The sequence below is a fragment of the Lissotriton helveticus genome, chromosome 4_1 (assembly GCF_964261635.1).
Source record: "Lissotriton helveticus chromosome 4_1, aLisHel1.1, whole genome shotgun sequence".
NCBI lineage: Eukaryota > Metazoa > Chordata > Amphibia > Caudata > Salamandridae > Lissotriton > Lissotriton helveticus.
Window position 1 is genome coordinate 363,915,637 of NC_136063.1, and position 17,268 is coordinate 363,932,904.

The 17,268-nt window shown below is 47.4% G+C and overlaps 1 protein-coding gene across 1 annotated transcript in view; it reads right to left on the reverse strand.

The window, feature by feature from the left end:
• The window catches only part of LOC144828000 (fibrocystin-L-like), a 1,506,874-nt gene that overhangs the window by 271,113 nt on the left and 1,218,493 nt on the right, over window positions 1-17,268 (reverse strand). Inside the window, exon 62 of the mRNA XM_078686147.1 lies at window positions 9,188-9,317. Coding sequence (XP_078542273.1) covers window positions 9,188-9,317 — 130 coding nt within the window. The remainder of the gene's footprint in view (window positions 1-9,187; window positions 9,318-17,268) is intronic.

The following is a 17,268-nucleotide window of genomic DNA, read 5'->3' on the forward strand; positions in this document are numbered from 1 at the left end:
TGGTCCGTGGGAAAATTGTATGCTCTTACCAAATATTTTCACTGCCAGTCATGAAGAGGAAGGGACCCCCCTTCCCTCTGCGAGTGGCTTACCACCCATTTGAAATGGGTCGTAAACTACGGGTGTTTTGAGGATGCAAAACAAACTTACATTGAAGTGCGACTAGCTATTAGGAAGGGTCGCTCTTGGCAAGCCTCCTCGAAATAGAGAGTTGCAAACCCTATTTTGCAATTTGGTAATAGGTTACCCACTCACAAAATAGGGTTTGTACACAGGAAAGGCCTATTTTGTGGATGCAAGCGGGTCGATTTTCCATTTGCGACCGCAAAAAATGGTAGTACATCTGGCCCCTAGTTCATTAAGTTCATATACATTATCTAAGGGCCCCAAACTATTACAAACCGGTACGTTATACATGCCACCTCTATGGGACTGGTTTATGCAAAATGAAGGGGCATATGAATTACTAGTTTGCCAGGATATAGCAAGCAATACCTTGGTCCAATTCCAAGGGGAGGTTTATAAGTCAACCTGTGCCCGTCATTTGGACAGAACCAAAATCAAATAGCAATATATGGACAATAGTTGGCTCTCTAAAATTCAAAATCACACAATCCTCAGGCTCATCTTTCCGCCCCGTCCCAATTTACCCCACTCGCCAGGTACACAAAATATTATTTGCCATCGTAGTCAAAAAGCTCCTGTTCTTTCCCATCCATTTTAGGCATTTGTTACCCAGTTCCATATGCGACTCCATCTGATCTTCTCTGAGCCATGGAACCCACATCAGTACGGCCACATGTAAACTGGCCTCCAGGGGCAGGTTTATTACTGGAAGGTTCTTGGATCCTTGGGATACTTGGAGAGGTGTGGTGCAGCGACTAGAGCGGCTGACTCCTGAGCGCGGGGTCACGGTCCTGGTGGCAGCTCAGCTCAGCATCATATAATTCTGGGCAACAGCTTACTTAAACTCCCCGACGGCCCCCATCGCCTTGAAATTCTTAAGGAGTAAAATGTTCACGCTTTACAAATAGGAATTATTATTAATATTAATATTATTGTGAGCTATGTCCAACTCCTCATTTCTGGCAAGAGAATCCCGAGTTCCATGATTATCCTGATTTTTGTTGCACCTCAGGCCTGCATCCTTTTCATTAATGTTTCTTAGGGGTCTGCCCGGGTCACTGTTAATATTCTGAGAGCTTGTCATTTTTGGTATACAGGTACTTGTGGAAGGGACCGGTTTAGCACTTGTAAGCGGTTGTTCAGGAGGGGGCTGATTTGGGGATTAGATTCACGCAGGTTTCAATCTTAGTTAATCTCACCAGTAATGGGGAGAGTTGTAATTGTAAAATACTTTTTAATCGATTTATCAAAGCTCCTGTGAAATCTTCCAACCAGCTAGGTTTTTGTGCATCAGGATCCCCTTCGGAGTTTGCAAGATTCATGTTATGGCTCTTTAAAGAGGCACAGTTGGGCCCCCACTGGCATTTGATTGGTTCCTAACCTAACAACCCGCATGACATTCTTTCCTTGTTGATGTATTTCCTCTGGGATTTTCTTGTGGGTTTACTCTTGGGATAGACCAGAAACAACTGTGACCACTGAAGACCTATCTTTAGGTTTAGTATGATACATATCGAGCTGTACTTACTATAGATGGAACTTCAGCAATAACCAGAGATGTTGAGGGGGGGGAGGGACAAGGTTCTGAGAAAGTTTTCTTCCTCCTCCTAGAGAAAGTCTCCTTTCTGTCAACTCTGTCTCAGTGGGTATAACCCCAATAGCCCTTTGGAGCATTTTATCAATTGTGTGACCTTTGCTGGGGGCGAGGCTAATTGAGACCCCCGTACATTTCCGTTTCCGCATACTGATCTCTACTTAAGCTGACCAGATGCAAACTGGTTGTAAATCAATAACAGTACTCACCCCGACAAGCTAACGGGCAAGTGAAAGCAAAGAGGCAGTCCAGCCCAGCCTTCTCGAGGCAATGACCGGCGAGAACATGGTCTTGGACTGGGTAATACTTTCTTCTCTTGCTATTGTCTGCTGTAGTTTGGCCAGATTGTTGCACAATTGGGGAGAGAAGAAAGAGTCCTCAACACGCAGTTTTGGTGGTTAATTCAAGCACAGCATTTCCCAGAGGCCAGGCAACCCAGTTCTGGGACAATAGAGTGCTCCAGTGCATCTAACACACATGGGTGTCGCCTCCCTCATTAGGTCCAGTTTCTGCCAATCGCTGCCATTCTGCTCTGCTACTGGAATGCGAGCAGGTCAGTCAGTCCCCGGTAGTCAGGTCTCCACATTGAAGCTCCGCAGTGGCAGCAATGTCCTCGATAGCTCCTTAGTGCCGCGCAGCCACTCTACTTAGGCTTCACCGAGTGCAGTCTTTACAAAGGTGAGTGCACCACACCTTCCTCTCTCCCAGTCCAGGAAGACCACCCAGCATGCAGATGAATGTAGGTGCAACCCTGTTACACGCAACCCTTCCTGCGGGATGGCTGTCTGGAAAGTATCCACACGACCAGCTGCCACTCTACCCTAGACATGGATTGGAGTCAGGCTGTAAAGCACAAAGGGGCACATGCATCAAGCATTTTTGTTTGCGCAAACGGGCTGATTCGCAGAATCGTCCCCTTTGCGAACGCAAAAAATACTTCACAGAAGCAGAAAATCCTATTTTGCGATTCAGTATCCTGTTACCGAATCGCAAAATGGGTTTACGATTCGCTATTAGAAAGGGGCGTGTTAAGGGCGTCCGTTCCTAAAACCCAATCGCATAGGTATTTACGAATGTCTTGTGACTCAAATGCGGTCGCAAAACATTCTCATTTTACCACCTACTTTAAGTAGGTGATAACCCATTCCCAAATGGGAAGGGGTCCCCTGCAGCATAACTCGTATTGTGAAAGAACATAATACCCCTTTGTAGAAGTCCAAATTTACTTTTGTAATTCACAAAAGTCAAGTGAGTACTCTCAAAAAAATTGTAACACGAAGGTTTCCTTTTGAGTAGATCTTCGCCTGTTGTGTAGACTGGGCGTTCCAGGACAGCAATGTCATGGAAGTCTGTGAACACCCACATCCTATTTGTGGGCATTCTCAGGACATTTTCTCGCCCCACCCTACTCGGGGCTTAGTCAGATAGTTATTTCAGCCAAGCAGTGATTTATTTGAATACGTAGTTGCAGGTGTGGCCCACCAACATTCATTTTGGGAGACCAGCACCTATTTTTGCATCATACGTTGACCTACAGCAATGCAATAAAAAAAAAAAAAAGAAATAATAGGAAGAGAAAGATGAAAAAAGTGACAAAGAAACAAATGAAGCAAGCTTGATAAAAAAACGGAAATAGTGAGATAAAGGCTCATGGAGTGCCTGGTTGTGGATGAAAGAGGCATGAGGTGAACTCAGGACTACACAGTCGTGATATGCAGTACCCAAATTAAACACTGCTATCAAGGACAGGAGGCTGTTGTGTTGGGGCCCTAGGCCCACATGCTAGTAAGGACTGTGACACAGACACTGTTGGTTAGCTGGGTTAATGGGCTACGAGCACGTGCGCTCGGCTCCTTTTATTGACTGTGTCACATACCTCGTGACACAGTGGTGGGTGGGTGTAAAGTGTTAGGTCATATCCGGCAAACAACTAGAATGTGTCCAGCACCACACAACATTCCTCCCAAAATTTAATAAAAATTAAGGAAAGACAAAAGTCCGAACCTGTGGGAGGAAAGACATGAATATACAATAATTACAAATTTACATTGAGTCTCTTCAGCTGCTTGCTTGATGACGACGGTGGAAATTGCTGCTGAAATATTAATTCTACTTGGCTCGACGTCCTGGTTCTCGGTGGGCATGCTCTTCTGCACTTGCGCCGTGGAAGTTTGTTGGTCAGTCCACTGAGATCTTGCTTTTGAGGGTGATGCCAAACAGGATGACCAGATGTTAGACTTGAAGGATGATGTCTTCTACTGGTCCGTCGGTTTCTTCACTGTAGGCAGCTTGGCTTTACATTACAAAGGATGGAGTGTTTGAAGGACATTCTTCTCACTAGGACGCCCCTCTCTTGGGTGTTCTCCTGCCACGAGATGTCCCGGAGGCCCTTTTCATCAGGTTTCCACTGGGCCGGGTATTCTTCCACAGCGTTGCTCCAACTCCACAGTCTGCGTGTGAATGGAGGAGACGACAAGGGTATTACCTCACAAAGTCCGTAGCTCCACCTGAAGGGTTGTTGTTGACTCCTGCCTTCGCGCACAAGTTCCTCTTCTTCCTGGGACGTGCAGGTTAGACGGCGATGGCTCCATCTCTCTTGTCGGGACCCTCTGCCACCGGTGTCCCTGAGGCCTTTCCCCTTGGATCTCCACGGGCTGGTGTGGATTGGTCAGTTCTCCTTGTTCAGGCCGTCTGAGCTCCCTCCGCATCCAGGTTTCCGCTCGATCCCAAAGGTGGGTGTTGCCAATGGTCCGGCCTGTGCTCTCCTGCAGTCGACTGGTCGTCGGGGTCTTGTGAATGGGTGCCTGTTCTGTTCCTGGTGCCATCAGTGTTCTCCTGGATGTGTGGGTCACTGTACACGATGTTGTGGTGTGTGTCACTGTGGGAGGGCAGGGCGGATATACAGACGTGGAGGCTGGATGTATTGTCGAACAAAGGTGCTTTTATTTTCAGTACACACAGTTTCCTGTTTAATAGGGCTAGTATGAGTCTCTTTTCTCCGCTCAATAGGGCTGGTTGCAGTGGCTCCGGTGATTCCTCCTTCTTCAGGTGGTAGGTGGATGGGGTGGTCTTCGTAATCGTCCGTGGTGTCACTTTCCCAGAGGCTCGCCCAAGAGAAAAAAAGAAAGGAATCCTATCAGGTCACTGCTATTGAATTCTGACCGTCACCTACACCCAGTAGTGCTCAAGGTCTATGGACTGTGAGGGTAATAAGGGTTGGTAAGGGAAGTATAATACCCTGGATACTGTCGAGTTGTCAGGAATTAGCATACCACCATACGGGACAATAATAGGTTGGTCAGGAATTAACACACCCACAAATGAGGCAATAATAGGATGGTCAGGAACTAACACACCACCAAATGAGGCAAGAATAGGATGGTCAAGAACTAATACACACTACCAAATGAGGTAATATGAGTACTGGAGTGCACAACATTTAACATTCAGGGGTTTCTTCTAAGCATCAGCGTTTTACCGTATAATTAAACAATAAATCCTTTCCCTGCTAAGTTCCTCCTCCCCACCCTCCTTTTAACAATACATTCCCCGTGATTGAGCACTTACATGGCCCCGCCGTAACTCTCCTGAGTCACGGCCGCTCTCCAGCGTCCTCCGTTGGAATCCACCACTCCTCCGTCCAGTGGTCGTCCGGTTCGCGCTGGATGGTTTCTCCTCTCTCTCTCGGTCCTTCGTCCCGCTCCCCGGTCTCGGCGTCCTGCTCCACACTTCGTGTTTCTGGATCCGCCTTCCCGCCGGTCAAAGACGCCTCTTCCGGTCCTGGCTTTCCTTTCATTGGTGGCCCTTGAGTGTTTCCGGGGTCAGCGTTGTTTCCTTGCAATTCCGAGTCGCGCTGCAAGGAGAGAGGAAAGGTACGCGTTGACCGCCAGGTACGTGTTTTTCCTGTTTCTGCCTGTGTCCCTGTTTCTGCCTGAGTCCGTCCCCTCGGCGCAAAGGATCTTGGTCGCTGAAGTCCCAGTCTCCCGTGGCTCCCCTTCTCACAGTCACCTCTTCTTGTAAGTGTGTGGAGTTATCACACCTCTCCTCACCTTTTCCAGATGTTGTTCTTGGCGTCGTGCCACATGACTTCTTTCTTCATTTTCCTTTTCACAACACGGTGCTGTCACCTTTCTATCTTTGTCTTCCTGACCAGGCTTCTTCAAGCAGGGTGCACTCTGCCTGTTTCCCTCTGGTCTTGTCCTGGCTTTAGGACACTGTCTTCTCTCCACTCTTCTGTGACTCGACCAGTCGTTACGATCTTTTCTCCTGTTGCTTCCAATTCTTGTAGGTGTTGCGTCCGTCTCTCCGGGTCTTCTTCCGGACATTCTCCTGATCTCTCAGTTCACGGACGTCTTATGGCAGGACATCTTCATCCTGACTTCTTGGCAGAATACCTTCGCTGCGCCTTTATGGCGGGTCAGCATTCCGGCGACCTGTTAGCAGGTCGGTTTTCTTCTTTTTCCTTCTCGGGTGACCATCTGGGTGATCGGCTTTTGTTTGGGCGCCCCTCTGGCTGGTCGGATCATCCTTTTCTTCTTGGGCGATCCTCTTTGCTACCAGATGGGGTGGACAGCTTCCTCTTCGTGAGTCTTCTCGCTATCCGCGATCGTTGGGATCGCCATTTGCTTCTGCTGCAGTGCTATTGCGGTGGCTCAGTTTCTTCTGCGCTCTTCGTGTGCTCTGCTGTTTCCGGAGGGTTACTTCACCGCTCCATGGACCTTCTCCGGTGGGTGCACTTCTTGTGCGCGCTGCCGGTGAGGCTCTTTAGCTTCTTGGCGTGGGGATCTTGCGTCACACTTTCATTGCACGTCACTGTGCATGGCACTTGCAAGTTTGTGGTTCACTTCGTACCGTCGTGGTACATCTTCAGTGTCGCTTTGTTCCTTGCGCTTCTGTATCTTCAAGTACTTTGGGTACTTGCTGCATACTTCTTCTAGTACTTGAGGTGTGGCTTCCTTCTTGTCAGGCGCTATACTGTACCGTCCGCGTCTGGGGTACACTTGCGCTCTTCCATCGGTTGCCTTTGAATCTTGCTGCTTGCGGTGGACGGTCTTGACTCTTCTTCGCTGTCCAGCATGATGTTGTTGTCTCTCCTGCGGTTGCGGTGAGCACCTGTGGTCTTCGTCCGCGTCGCTTCAGGCTTGCTTTCCCTCTGTAGGCTTTCCTTTAGCGTGTATTGTGCTTGTTTGCTGATTGGATCTATTTCCAGGCTGTGATTGGCTTGTCCATTGCTTGTTTTTAATTCTTGTTTTTTTTCTTCTTGCTGCAGTGTATGACAATGGCCACTAGATGGCAGGGGAGCTTCTTTGCAGGCACCAGCACCATTTTCTTGTATCTGCCGGTGTTTGGCTTCTTCCAGTTTTAGAGCTGGGTGCAGAGCCTCTCCCTGGGACACCTGCATATGATCTCTGGGCTGCCTCCCCACCCATTGGCTGGACTCACCCCCTGCAGCAGGACTTCTTCCCCTGGTCAGTCAGTCCTTCATAGCTTTTTTCTTTTGGTGTGTGTTTCACACGTGGGGGCAAGAGGGCACAAACACCTTGGGAGAATTATGGCTGAAGCATATCTGTGTCTATGGTGCACAGGGAGCAAACCTCCGGTACCTTCTAGCGTGTGATGTTTTGCTTTGTGATGCTTCACCTTTGCCCCGCCTACGCATTGCGGCTGGTGCCTGATTCTTTCTTTGTGCTCCAGGCCCTTGTGGCCTCTTGTCGGGCTGTCCTCTGCAGGCCTCCGCAGCTCAGCTCACGCTGCGGGCCTTCCACTATCTTGCCAGGGGAACCGGGAGGTGGGGCTCATTTATTTTCCCGCTGCCGTCAATTTTGCATTTTCTCACGCCCTCCGCCGCCGCAGCTCCACTTGCCTCATGCTGCGCGGCGGGGGAGGGTGTCTGCGCTGCCTTCCGGGCTGCTCTCCTTTGCTGTGGAGAGTGTGTCTTCACTTGGGCTGCGCTGGGGGCACACCGGCTGCTACCTTGCCCGTTCAGTCTTCGCGGCCGCGGGCTGCACACCAACACTCCACCCGGCCCCCCCTCGTAGCCAAGCCTCCGGCCTCACTCGCTGCTTGGGAGACGGAGGGGGGGGCGGGCTTCACTCCGGTTCACTGCGGGTGGGGTAGCGGCCGCTTTCTCACTTCCCTGCCGCCGCCGCTTCACATACCCGGCGCGTCGGGGGACGCTGGAGACAGGCCACGGGTGGGCTCCGCTGGCGCTGCTTTACTGTTTATTCACTTTCGGCCACATCACGCGCGGCAAGGCGCCCTGATCATGCGGGTGGGCTCTGCTGATGCGCAGTCATAAGGGGGGGGTCGCTCCTGGCATCCGCGACCCCCGGGCTCACCTCCGGGCCTCGTAGTCAGCTGCCGCCGTGGCGGGTGGGCTCTGCATGGCCTCTCCTCACTGGGGGCAGTCGCGGCCGATGCAGGTGGGCACCGCACGGACCGCCTTATCCTATTACACCTCCCTCAGCCCGGCATTACTCTGTGGGACCTGAGAGGTGCGGGGTGGGCTCCCGATCACCTCCTCGTGACGGACTACTCCTGGGGCACGGCACTCGCCCCTTGGGCCACCTCGGCGGCCGGTGCTGCCTCCTCTGGGGGTGCCCTTCCCTCGGGCAAGATTCTCTACCCCTTATTCTCGTGGATGCTGCTCTTGGGGTCACAGCACCCTCGTCGCCATTGTTGTGTTGGGGCCCTAGGCCCATATGCTAGTAAGGACTGCGACAAGAAACTGTTGGTTAGCTGGGTTAATGGGCTACGAGCACGTGCGCTCGGCTCCTTTTATTGACTGTGTCACGTGCCTCGTGACACAGTGGTGGGTGGGTGTAAAGTGTTAGGTCATATCCGGCAAACAACTAGAATGTGTCCAGCACGACACAACAGAGGCAACCCCTGTCAATGATAGAAAGGGAGAAGGAACACACTACAAATTGTTGGAGGTAGGTGAAGGGAGAAAAAAGAAACGAGATAGCTATATACACGTGTATAATTTTACATGCAAAAAACTAATTACAATGATTTTTCAGGTTTACACCTGAAAACTGTGACTGCTGGAGGTTGTCTAATATAACCGGAAACGTTTTATGAACATTTGGATTTGTGCGGGTTGGAAACCTCTGGGTGCAGACTTACAAAGGCTTTAATAGACAAACCACGTAAACAACAACACGAATGCCAGTGCTAGACTCAAATTAGTCCTTTTCAAATGAACCAATGGTACGTAGATTTGACTTAGCCTTGCTGGTTATGAGTCTAGACCCTGTGTTGTTATTCGGTTAATAGACAAACCAAGCATATTTTTTTGCAGCGCTTCTAATCTAGTGATTCCACTACTTTTCTACCAAGATAATTGCGTACACGATTACTGTATACAATTATTTCACTCTACTTAAGTAATGTTTGATGTCAATCCAAGTACTAGTGATTTCAAGCAAGAAGTACAGTACATTATTAAAAACTTCCATTATTTACCTAATACTTTAGCCCCTTGAATGGGTCCATTGGGCACCAGAGTTTCCGGCGTTGAGTGCCTTCCTTTCAGTACAATGTGCAGTTCTCCTTGGAATGGGTCGTTCTCCCAGCCTCCTATTAACCGGCCGCCCTACGGTGAGCAAGAGTACACATGGAGTCAACGTCAGCATGTGGGCACGAGTGAGTAGAACATACACACATAGATTCATATTTTAAACTAATCACACACATAGGTATTGCCTGCCAGCAATAGTCACGAAACGCTACACATATTTAAAAACAGAAATCACTTAGGCTGCGGAGGTTTAAAATCACTTTGAACACGGAGTAACAATTTATTATGGACAATTTATCAAAACAGCGATGTACCATTAGGTCTCTTCTTGGGAGGCGGACCGTTGACTTGTTGGGACATTTCCTTACATCAAATTACATGCTTGATAAAGAATATCTCTTTCTCAGGATTTCTTTTTCACACTTTACACTAACATGGCTGCCAAGTTTTCAATCTGCCTATGTATGACATTTCCATGTTTTCAGGGTGCTTGTGTGTGACATTTTATGTAGTGAAAAATCTATTGCATTTGATTTTCCTAGTGTAAAAGCACAACTTTTACTTGACCCAAAGGCTATGAGTGACAAGAGAAAATACTGCTCTTGTTCACCCAACAGCACTCTGCATTCTGGGATAGTAGTGTTGTTTGCCCATTAAAGAACGGCTTCCCAGCCTTGGACTGTAAGTGATATAGGCTAACTGGGCATATTTGCCAGTGAGCATGTATGTGATCAGATAGTTTGATGATTTAACAATTAGATTGGGCCTTTAGTAAGGAAAGGCCCATGCATTACCTAGTCTGAAAAGAATGCATATATTTCCATTAACACATATGTGGACCAGGGCAAACTGTGTGGTGTATTGAACGCTATTGATGAACATGGTAGTTGTGCCCTATTCAAAAAGGAAAGAAAACAATGTTGATACATATTATTTGAAAAAGGTGGGATATGCCTCCTTTTTGTATGGTACAACTTCCTCAGGTTAGGATACTGCCTTGTGCAGCAGGACAGAAATTCACAAGAAAACTACTAGTTTGGATGAAAACTGTTGGAAAGTGGGTTATCAGTAGAGGTAAATATTCATCTACCGCTGAAAATAATACCACTAGCACAAAATAGGGTTCAGAATAGGTCTTAGAAAACAACCATTGATAGCTCGTCTGCGAGCAGAAAGGCTTAACTTCGAAGACAGGTATGTAAAGCATTTAAAAACCAATTCAGTAGATAATTAAGACAACACAAAATAAAAATCCAACACCAATTTGTAAAAAGAGGAAAATATTTTTATTCGTAAAATGACACCAAAATGAATCAGAGAAATTACTGTTTAATTAATAAATACTTTCTAGTACTTAGAAACCAGTAGTGCAACTTCTGAACATTTGGTCCCCCCTGACAGGCACAAAGTCCAAGTTTGAGGCCACTGCGATGGAGCCCTAGTCCAATACACTAAGAGGGAGGCCCCGGTCAAGATTTAACTTTCACACTTAGAAGCATTTCTGGAGGATTTTTCACCAGTCGTTGTGCAGCCTCTTCCAGCAGTCCAGATTCAATGAGGGTTCACCGAATTGCCTTTCTGTGAGAGTACGGTCCCTGTCTGAAGCTTTTTTACAAAAGTTCACCAAACTTTCCTAAACTTCTGGAACTTCTTTCTGAAGTTCCTCTTCTGGGTCCAAAGTGTCCAAAACACAAGCCAAGGATCTGGAATCGCCAAGATGGTACTTGCAAGTTTGGAACCACAATTCCCACAATGCACCTGGACAGCACCCTTAAAAATCCACCGGATACTATCCAGGCACGGGACTCTTGGTGTAGTTGATGCAGGTGAGCTCTGTTAACCTGTAGCTTGCAGGGAGCCCACTCTTCATTCCTCTTGCAACAAGGTACATCCAAAGGGTTGTAGTACCAGATAATGCAGCAGGCACAGATGGTCTGAATGCAGGGTCTGATGGTGTAAATCAAGTTCGTAGCTGGGCATCCACTCTTTATTCCACTTAAAGCAAGGTACATTCAAAGTGCTTTAGTTCCAGATAAGGCAGCAGGCGCAGTCTTTTCAGAATGCAGAGCCTGATGGTGCAAATCAAGTTTCCAGCTTGGCAATCCTTCTTCTTCTCTCAGTTTTAAGCAGGCTAGCTGAGAGACACTGTCCCTCTTAGATACGTATTCATTGTTCTCCGTGGTCACACAGGAGGACATTCCTGTTCAATAAGGTGCAGGATGACACCCCAGAGCATGTCCATTTCCTCCAAAGTGTGGCACAATGGTCTCCCAGAAAGCATATTTCTCCAAAATGTATTTCGCTGCAGTTCTAGCAGAGAGGTAACAGCTGACTAAACTTACCCTCCAGGATGGCTCATCTCCATATTCCATAAACCCTGGCCTTAACACATTCCTTAATTAAGCCTGCTATCTGGCTGGGTTGAAAGAGTAGGGATGTAAATAAAACTGGTTTCTGCTGCCTGTCTCGTCCTTTTATTGAAGATTATTTTTTATAACCCACCCCGCTCTGGAATTCCTATGTAGCAGAACCATGCCCTCCTATGATGGCTCTCTTACCCCAGGGGCTACTTATCACCTTTTCAAACAGCCTGGCTAATCCACTTAACTCTGACCAATCAGGACAGACTACTGGAAGGCTGAAGTTTGGCCTACAGACAGGAAAGTCTTATAACTTCTTGTCTGTACACTTGAGGATACATTCAACAATAGCATACTTTTGGATGTGTCAATACCCTTCTAGGAAGTCCTTGAATGATATTTTCATGACATCCTTGATGTTGGTTATTATTTAATAACTTCTTGCTATGTTAACCTATGTGGCTGGGGATCTGCAATAGGTAAAAAGAACTGGGCAATTTGCCTAACACCAGGGCCTATAGAACATTTTTTATAAGGACCCTGACTATATCTAGAGGACCCCCCATCCCTTGAACACCTAGGGGAGACTTTAGGGATTCAGAATATGCCTAAATATTGCAGATCCTCACTCCACAGTGCTCCTAGCACTATAGTTGATTTTGGAAACCACTTTACTACAATGTAGAGAGTGAAATGGGCAATTTCACTAAACCCAAGGCATATAAAACATATCTTAAAAGGATCATCCCCTATAAATACCTGACACCCACCACTGAGACACCTAGGGGACACCCTGAGGGTACCTAATATGGCAAAAGATTCAGCGTATTAATCCTTAGGTGACCCAAACACCAACGTTGAGTATGGGCACCATTTGCATTTTAAAAGCAGCCCTGCAACACAGTGCTGCTTTTAAACTGACCCCAAGCCTCAGCAGTGCACATATGCAAGTGCAGAAAGGACTGATACCCTCTAAACTGCCATGCCCTATTATATTCTAAGGACTTAAAGGTAGTTTTGATACCCCTGCCCTAATATTTACTAGGGTATTATAGGGGAGGTCATGCCAATCATAGGGATACCCCAACCCATAGTGTACCTTACTGTATGTAGGGGTTTTCACTGTATTCTAAGTGTCTTTACAGCATAGCACTGGCCTGGGCCTGGTTAGACAGAGCCCAGGAACAGTCAAAGTCAGTTACCACCAGTCCCAGTCATGGGGGTGCCGATGGCCCAAGGATGACTTTTCAACAAAAATATTATACTTTAAGCATTCATATCTAGAAAAATATATATGTGTGATACTGTGATTTTATTCTTTCACACTTCGAGTTTCGCTCCAGTTTAAAAACGTCTACCTAAGTGAACCACAAAAAGGAAGTTGAATCTGGCAAAGAAATTTGAAGATATTTTAAATAGTTCTTTTTACATCAAAGTGCTAACCTTTCGTTTTTCTGGATCAGCTGAGCAGCACGCCATTTGAAAAAATAGAGTGGAGCCTTGGGGACGCAGATCATGGAAAGTACAGCTACTCCCTCTCAGGGATCTCGAGGGCTATGGCTTTTGCCAGCAAATGCATACAGTCAAGACCACTGGAGAAGTAAAGAGCGGCATGCTCTACTGGTACAAGTGTTTTAAAGATTCCATCAACAATTCCGCCCATGCATCAAGGCAGCTCTAATCTGACAGTCAAGGGGAATTTTGGCAATTCAAATTATTGTACAGGGATTAGCAGAGGTATTAGCCAAGTCACTACGACAACATTACTAGCAGAGGGAGCCATAATGTAATCATGCCATAATCCTCACCAGTTGATAGCAGCCCTGCCAAGTGCTACACATTTGGGTGACAATATGCAGGTCTGGCCATTTCTATTTGCGTTATGAAAAGTGATAGAAAAATATCACACGGGGCAGAGCACATAGAGCTTGTTATGCATTATGACAGGAACGCTGAATATTCAAAGGACAGGGAAAAAGAGTCAGAGGAGGTAGAAGTACAAAATTCGAGAGATTAACAAAGGCCAAGTTAGAATTGACCTTCAATTTGAAAAGTAGGGAAGGTCTGAAGACAGACACAATGGCGTTTCTACTATATTACGTGGGTTTGTTTAAATCTGTAGTTAGTGTTGCGCTCTAGTTCTACGGGCAGCGTATGACGCGGCACGTTAGAACTAGAGCACGAGTGCAGTGTGCATGCGCGATGAGGATTCGCGCGTCAGAAGTGACCGGAGCGAGATCGTAGTAAGACACCCGGCGCTCTTCTAGCGCCAAACTAATTTAAATAAAGTACCACCTAATTGCAGAAGCCAGCGTCAGTGTCCTCATTTACAGGGTGAAGCCCCAACTTCACAGTGGCGATGAGGTGTGGGATTTCCCACAAGCACAATCCCCATAAAAAAAAACAATGTGACACGAGGAAGATCTCAACAAAGAGCAGCAGTCACCAGGGAACATCGCAGGGCACAGGCTGGCTCCCAGGGGGTGAAGATTCGGTGGCAGGAATCGCAGGAAGAGCGCGGCAGAGGTGCACAAGTACAAGTCACGCCCACCACGTGCCCCAGAGCCAGGAAATAAGGCGATCTGTGGAGGAGCATGGTAGGAGGGTGTCAGCGCCCCGTTAAGGCCCTGGCAGAGGGGAGGAGACCGCGGTGAAGGGAGAAGAAGAGAACCTCGACCCAACACGTCACAAGGCGGGAACGCCGGCACGCCAGGCAGCCCCAGGAACCAGGGAGGAGAACCGGAAGAACAGGCCAGAATGAGCACCCAAGCATCCTCGCTTACAGCGCCAATTCCGTTTCTGCCCAAACCAGGTGAACCCCAGATGAAATGGGAAGACTGGAGGGAATATTTCAAGAATTACCTTGAAGCCCTGGAAGATGAGAGTGGGGAGGCGTTTCCCAGCGTGAGGAGAAGGCGGATACTACTACATAACCTAGGCCCTGAGGGGATTAGAGTGTTCACGAACATAGTGCCCGCGCCCCGGCAGGCGGCCGACGATGACGTCTTCAAGCATGCATTAGAAGATCTGGACAATCACTACCATCCGGCAGTGTGTGTCTCCATTGATCGCTTCAACTTCCAACAGAGAAAGCAGGAAGAGGGAGAATCTATAGACGACTACGTCGCGGCCTTAAGAAGACTGGCGATACTCCAAGACAACTTCATTAAAGACCAAATAGTAATGCACACCACCAACAAAACTGTACAGGACAAGTTGTGGGCACACGGAGAAGCGACGCTAAAGGAAGTAATAGCGATGGTGAAGAAAGCAGAGCTCTCGAAGCGTTGTGCCGAAGCAGCAAAAAGGGATAACGCTCAGAGGATCATGGTCAACAAGGTGGATGATGCTGAGCCCTCAGGAAGACATAGAATACAGCCCGGAAACGGAAGAGGAGCTAACAAATGGGCGGGAAAATCAGGACAGACTGGGAGGCAGTCCATAGATAGCAAGTCCGCGTGCTACAGATGTGGGAGTGCGACACACGCCGCCCAAGACAAACGCTGCCCGGCATTCTGGAGTTCTGGACTTTTTGGTTCCGTCCAGAGGTGTCAGGGACAACACCCGAAGACCCCGGAGTTCAACCTGTCTCGGTGCACAAACAAACAGAAACACGGGCTTCTCGATGGTGGCGTCAAAGACCAAAGGTTTATTACTGCAGGGACACAGAAGTCACAGAAACTACACATGGGCAGTATCTAGGAGCCTGTTCAATTTGTACAAAGAGGGTTACTCCTTAAATACTAAATATTCTGCTCGGGGCAAATTCTTTACATCTTACCACAGTTCTAAACATTCGTGTCTTGAACAATAAATATTTGGCGTTGCACAGGAATCAGGCTGCCAGGAATATGGAGCAAGGAGATAAGTGGGTTTCTCTGTTTGTACACAGTCACTCTGATTGAGTAGGAAAGCCCTCACACACCGACCTGGTCAGTGTCATGCTTCATCATCGGGCCCCACCGAAGAGACCGAGTGCCTCTTCGGTGTGCTACGACGCCAGAAAGACTGCGGAGCTGGTCGTGTGGGGAGGACGTGATGTGAAAATTAGAAACTTAAAAGTGCCTAACAGGGTATCAAAAAAAATTTTTTAATGAGTGATCCCTAAGACACGTATAGGTGGTTTTATGTGTCTGAATTTACGTGCCAAGGTTATTACGAGTTGGAATAAATTCAGCTAAATACCACGCGTTTGGAATAAATCAGTCAACATGTTTCTGCCGTACTTGTGGTATATATTCACCAAGGCATTCTTCAGGACTATACCCCGGCGGTATGGACACTCTAATAGTCCACCCGGACCTGGGGGCGTGAAAGTGAAAAAGAAAAAAGGGTGAAAAAGTGCTTAAAAATTAGAAGAGCAATTGCTCATTCTAAAAAAGCCCCAAAATTCAGGGGTGTGTCAGCACCTGTAAGAGAAAGTATACGGACAAACAGATACAGACAAACATACAATTAGTATATGCCAGAATACACTTATCATAGTGCTCCTAAGATGGTGACAAGCTTTTGTGTGCACACAATAAATGATATCTTATGCACCATCCAAGTAGCCCTTAGGGATATTTGTATACGCTAGGAGGTGGAGTGCTAAAGGTGGGTTTTTAAATAAAAGCTACTGTTGTAGCAGGGGAAGTAAAAACACGATGTGAATTCTCCATGAGCAGGGATCAATTTGACCAGGTGGTCGGTGACCCCCCTAAGCTTGTAAATATGGAGAAAATCTCACTTTAAAATGGGGCGCTACTAGCACCATGGGTCTCGGGAGGAGGATTGGAGCGCGCCTGGCACATCCTATTGAGTGAAAGAGTTAAATGTCAGAATGACCCAAGCATACAGTTACTTAGCTCGTGATGATCGCAAAAAGTCGTTCCGCCGGAGATGCAGACTCACGCCCTCAGCGTTCGCAATCCGCTTCTAAACCTGCAAGAAGCCTCTAAACCGGACCCCGACGATAGAGAGCGGGGCCGGTAAATGCGTTTAAAAGCACTTTGTTTCTTGTTTGCGCGCCCGTTTCCTGGTTGGGCGTGTCTCGTCCAGAGCGAGGCCTGGAGCGCACACGCCCACCTGGGCGCGGTGCGCTTCATTTCAAAGTGAGGCTTGGAGTCGCGAGCCTATCTTCGAGCCATCCATGAAGGGGAATTTTGGACGCGCTAATGGTTGCTAAGGTGATCCTCTCAAATGGGTGGTAGTCTAGTCTTGGTCAATAAATGACTATTAATCAGAAGTATTTGTGCTTCGATGATGTAAGGGACACAAAAGTCATATTCTAGTAAAAGTGCACATACAGTTTAACCATTAAGGTTTTCTTGACGGACATAAATCCCCTTTGGGGTCTTTTTCAAAGGGCACAAGATTTGAAAAATGCGGTGAATGCTAGTGTTTAGTTTTTAGAAATTCACAGACAGTAGTTAAATTTCAAACATTAATAATTAATGTTTGATAGACGGACATAGTTCCTCTTTTTTTGCTCAATGTGCATAGGATATGAAAAATGTGGCGATTGTTTGATATTTGGTGATATATTAATTCAGATCACCCAGTATAGCTCATTGGAAAGCAGGTAGTTCGGGAGTTCACGATAGGACTGTGTTCCACGGGATATCGTCATTGAGGCCGTTGGTATTTGTCCCCAGACGGTACACCCAACGCTGTTCTTTCTCAAA